The following is a 4,385-nucleotide window of genomic DNA, read 5'->3' on the forward strand; positions in this document are numbered from 1 at the left end:
GGCCTGATGCCTTGTCTGCTTTGCACCATGTGGCATCAGCTACAGCCTCGGCACAAGGCGAAGGTAACACAACGCTGCCTCCACCCCCTAACTTTGTTACCACTTTGTAAAAGCACAAGAAACTACAATCAGGGCTTGCTTAGACACAAAACAAAATGAACCAATAAACCAGTTTTGCCATTTAGCTGCTGCAGTTAAATGGCAAAACTAGACCAATGTGGACACAGCAATACCAGTTTAGAAGTGTTTATACCACTTACACCGCACTGGAAAGGAAAATAAGTTATCCCAGTATGAATGCATCCATGTTACAGCCTATGCCAGCACAGTATCAGTTAAAATAATAATACATCAGTCCCCTAATACACAGAATTATACCAGCTGAACTTTTCTAGCATAGACCAGGCCTAAGACATGAGGTAGTGAAAAAGAAAATCAGGCTCGAAATCTTTTTTCATTCCATAGTATTGATACACTTTAAAAATATTGACTGCTCAGATGGATTTTAAAAGCACTTTAAAATCCAAAATTTAAAGCTAACATCCTGAGTCACACAGGATTTACAAACGGAGGCATGAATCTTCAAAACTCCCTTTCTCAGGGTCCTAACTCAGGAAAATATTTTTATGATAGAAAGAACATAAGCATGTGCTTGTCTCCCACTGAACAAGTGGAAAGGAAGCACATGGCTAAGTGCTTTCTGAAATCTGGGCCACAGTCAGAAATCATGGTCTTTGTGGAATTCATTTCCTCATTCATTTCAGTGCTGTTTAATCACAAGTCATTCATGTTTTAAGACAGTGGGAAAAACACAGACAATGGAAGCTAAATCAAGTTTGTTACAACTGTTCAATATTTACAGCATTCATAGCATGAAACAAATATTTTTGGTAACTTAAGACAAATACCTTTCCTCTCTGTAATTAAATGTACCGCAGCAGTCCTGTTAAACAAACCCACTGTCTCGAATATTAAAGAAATTGTTGTTAATGTTTACCGAGTCATTTAAATTAAAAATCTGTTCCTGTTCCAAACCCCACTCTCCTTCATCTTCGTCCTCTGGCTCTGCCTCAGACCCATTCCGACTGTTTTCATACAAAAAGATCTGCTCATCCACGTGAGCTGGGGCTAACCGGTTTCTCTTTGCACTCACAACATTAGCAGAAGAGCCAAAAAGGCGTTCAGGGAAGACCCTTGTGGCCAGAATACACCAGTATTTTTGAAGAACCTTTGGTAAAACTGGAAACAGAGCTAGTCTGTCAGACCACCACTTCAGGGGGTCTTCATTCAAACCAAGGACCTTTTGTGACTTGAAGTTGCTCAACTCCTCAACGATTTGAGCATGCCATTCTTCCTGGTCTTCCACGCCTCCTGTCTGGCAAAAGATCTCTGCAAGCATGTTGTTGATGACACTGGTAGGAGGAGGAGTAGAAGAGATAATGATTTTTTTCACAGGGGGCTCTTCTGTAACAGTGAAGAATTTCTCTTCAGTCCTAAAGCTGTTTTCTTTTACTTTCTCCAGCAGGCTTTTTGCTTCTTCCACCACTCTGTTTTCAACCTGCTGCCTCTCAAAGGCTGAAAGAAAAGGCAGTTTTTTGTAGCGAGGATCCAAGAAAGTTGCAACATTGAGAAACATGTCTATCTCAGGTGTGTGCTGGTAGGTGGTTGACAACTCTTTAGCAATCACCTCCTTTGCCATGCTGATTTCTTTCAAATCGTTCTCTTTGATGTTCAGAGTAGTATTCAGCAGCATGTGGAGAAGTGGCTTCACCATACTTATGGTCGGGTACTTTGAAGCAGACATCATCTCCGCCACCTGCTTGAAAGGCTGCAGCAGCTCCACCAGCCCTTCGATTGTATTCCACTCGCTGGATTCCAGCATGAGGTGGTGGTTGTTGCTGTCCTCCACGAGAACAGCAGCAATGACAAACTGCTGCTCCTTGAGGCGCTGCAGCATGGCGAGCGTGCTGCCCCACCAGGAAACTCGGTCACTTACCAGCATACAGTGCAGAATATTCTGCTGCTTCTGCTTCTCGCTCAGCATGTACATGGCGACCGTAGACTGCTGAAAATACTCCACCAGTTTTCGGCACCTGGAAAGAAGGTTGCAGAGTTTGGGGAGCTGAAAAGCCTGTTGTATTCCTGCATTAAAAGTGTGCCCCAAACAAGGCATCTGCACGGGAATATCTAGAAGAGAGCAAGCTTTTACAATGTCCTTACTGTAATCTGTTGTAGCACCGAAGACTTTTGAATTGATCCCCCACTCGATGAACGTTTCATAAAGGACTCGTGTAATAGTCTCTGAAGTGTTATCCTCTGGTACTTCAAACGTTTTTAAGCACCGTGAGTTCACAGCCAGGCAGTTGGCAGGACTGCTGCTGAGAAAGTGAACAGCCACAGTCACATAGGACCTGTTCTGGTTTTCGCTCCTCCACATGTCCGTGGATATGCCACACCACAGAACCTCCGTCAGCTCCTTCAGCACAATTTCTCTAATAGCATTGTACTTTTCGGGAATAGCTTTTGTACAGAAGTACTTCCGGCTTGGAAGTTCATACCTTGGGTCTGCTGTCCTCAAGAGGGCCTTGAAGGTGGGTTCATCAACAATAGAGGCTGGATACATGCCCTCGCAAATTAAGCTGCTGACTGCAGATGTCAGCTCCTGATGTTTTTTGTTTTCATAGTTCTGGTAGGTCTTCATGATGAGGCTATCTTGAACAACCTGCTGCGACGACTCCGGCTTGATTTTTGAAAACGCAGTGGCAAAGGCTTCCCTCATTTGCTCAGTGTTACTTTTCACAAACTCACAGAATTCGTCGGGGTGATTTTTCTCAAGGTGGTAGGAAAGGTTGGACGTGTTTCCTGAATAGGCAATCTGTGCCATGCAAATACGGCAGTAGATCTTCTTCCACTGTAATATGCATCCTTCCGCATTGGTATCAAACCCAAAGTACTTCCACACTTTACTCTTTGCTCTCGGATGAGCCACTAACTTTAGGTCTGATGGGGAACCTTCTAAACCTTTATTCTCCATTGCTTCTTGGCCAACGTCCCACCTTTTGATCCTTCACTCATTAATGAGTACCTGATAAAGGCAGTAAGATAAAGATACAATGAGAAAGCACAAGTTTGACCACACTCAACCATGTGAAATCAGTGTTTCTGTGAATGTATCAAGAAACCTACCTTACTAATAACATTTGCAAATTTAAAGATGAGATTTGCACGAAGTGTGACTTGCAAGAAGCCCATGGGAATACCAGAATTAAAAAGGGGTTTCATATATCACATTCTGCAGTGAAACTGAGCTAGAAGACCTGAGTAAATCTTGTTTCTAGAATTACGTAACTTTTGGGTAGAGCAAGTGTTAGCACCACCACAGAGTTGTTGCACTAGTGTCACACAAACTGGTCATCTGCTATAGCATTTTCCTACCTCTTAAGGCTAGACCAACATCCTCTTGCCTAAGAATTACTGAACTTTGCTGTTAACATTTATTTCAATTGAAACCTGATGCTGAAGGAGCAAAGGTTTTCTTGTTTGTTCATTTCGAAAGAAGTTTTGTTAGCTCAATCTAACTGTTCCTGCTTTTGCTTCAAAAGAAAAAAAAAAATCTGTGATGCAAATTATGGCATTAATCTGCTCCTCTGAAATGTAAAGATGTTTTCTGACCGAAATAAAAGGAGTTTGAACCTGCATGCAGATCAGCAATACATGTCTGACACCTTTCCTGTCCTCCTTCTGAAATCAAAGTCATCTCCTGAAGTACTAGTTCACAATCGTGGTTCCTGGAATAACAGCGCATTATAATTACAGGAAAAGCAGTCAGGGAAGCACTAATAAATGTTATTATCCACATCAGCTGGAAAATAATTTTGCTGTATTTTCTTCAAAAGGCTACAGAAGTTGGGAGGCGGTGACGCTCTAGAGATGAGTGTGGTGATAAGGCAAGACTTGGCAATCTGTACCTTGATATCTGCACAGGAAAATGATTCTTGTGCAGTCACATGCAAGTGCTACTTGAGGCCTCTCTGCACAGTGCTGGCAGCTGGCACCCACTGGAGCTGATTTCACTACACCAAAAAGCCAAGTCGCAGCACAGCATGACTGCACCCTGATCTTTCTCCAGTTCTTCCACGCAACCGTGACATAACAAGCCCTTTGCCAGGGCCCAGGACAGGACTGGGAAGAAGGAAGTCATCAGTCAAACAGGCAACCTCCTCCACAAAATTCCACTGGAAGAAAACAGGAGAGAAACATCAGGAGCAACAGACTGAAAGCAATGGCACTGCTCCTTCTCTGCTCCTCAGGAGCTGCACCTGCACCCAAGCCCAGAAATCCTCAAGTGGTAAGACTGGCTGGTTGGGGCAGGAAGAAACAATCTG

General features: G+C 43.3%; 1 protein-coding gene across 1 annotated transcript; it reads right to left on the minus strand.

The window, feature by feature from the left end:
• Positions 1–737: 737 nt before the first annotated feature.
• ZBED1 (zinc finger, BED-type containing 1) lies at positions 738–3,082 on the minus strand. The gene has a single exon (XM_009075934.1). It carries the CDS (start codon positions 3,032–3,034, stop codon positions 947–949), a length of 2,088 nt encoding a protein of 695 aa, XP_009074182.1. The 5' UTR covers positions 3,035–3,082; the 3' UTR covers positions 738–946.
• Between the last annotated feature and the right edge of the window lie 1,303 nt (positions 3,083–4,385).

Source organism: Acanthisitta chloris, unplaced genomic scaffold (assembly GCF_000695815.1).
Source record: "Acanthisitta chloris isolate BGI_N310 unplaced genomic scaffold, ASM69581v1 scaffold20605, whole genome shotgun sequence".
Taxonomy (NCBI): domain Eukaryota; kingdom Metazoa; phylum Chordata; class Aves; order Passeriformes; family Acanthisittidae; genus Acanthisitta; species Acanthisitta chloris.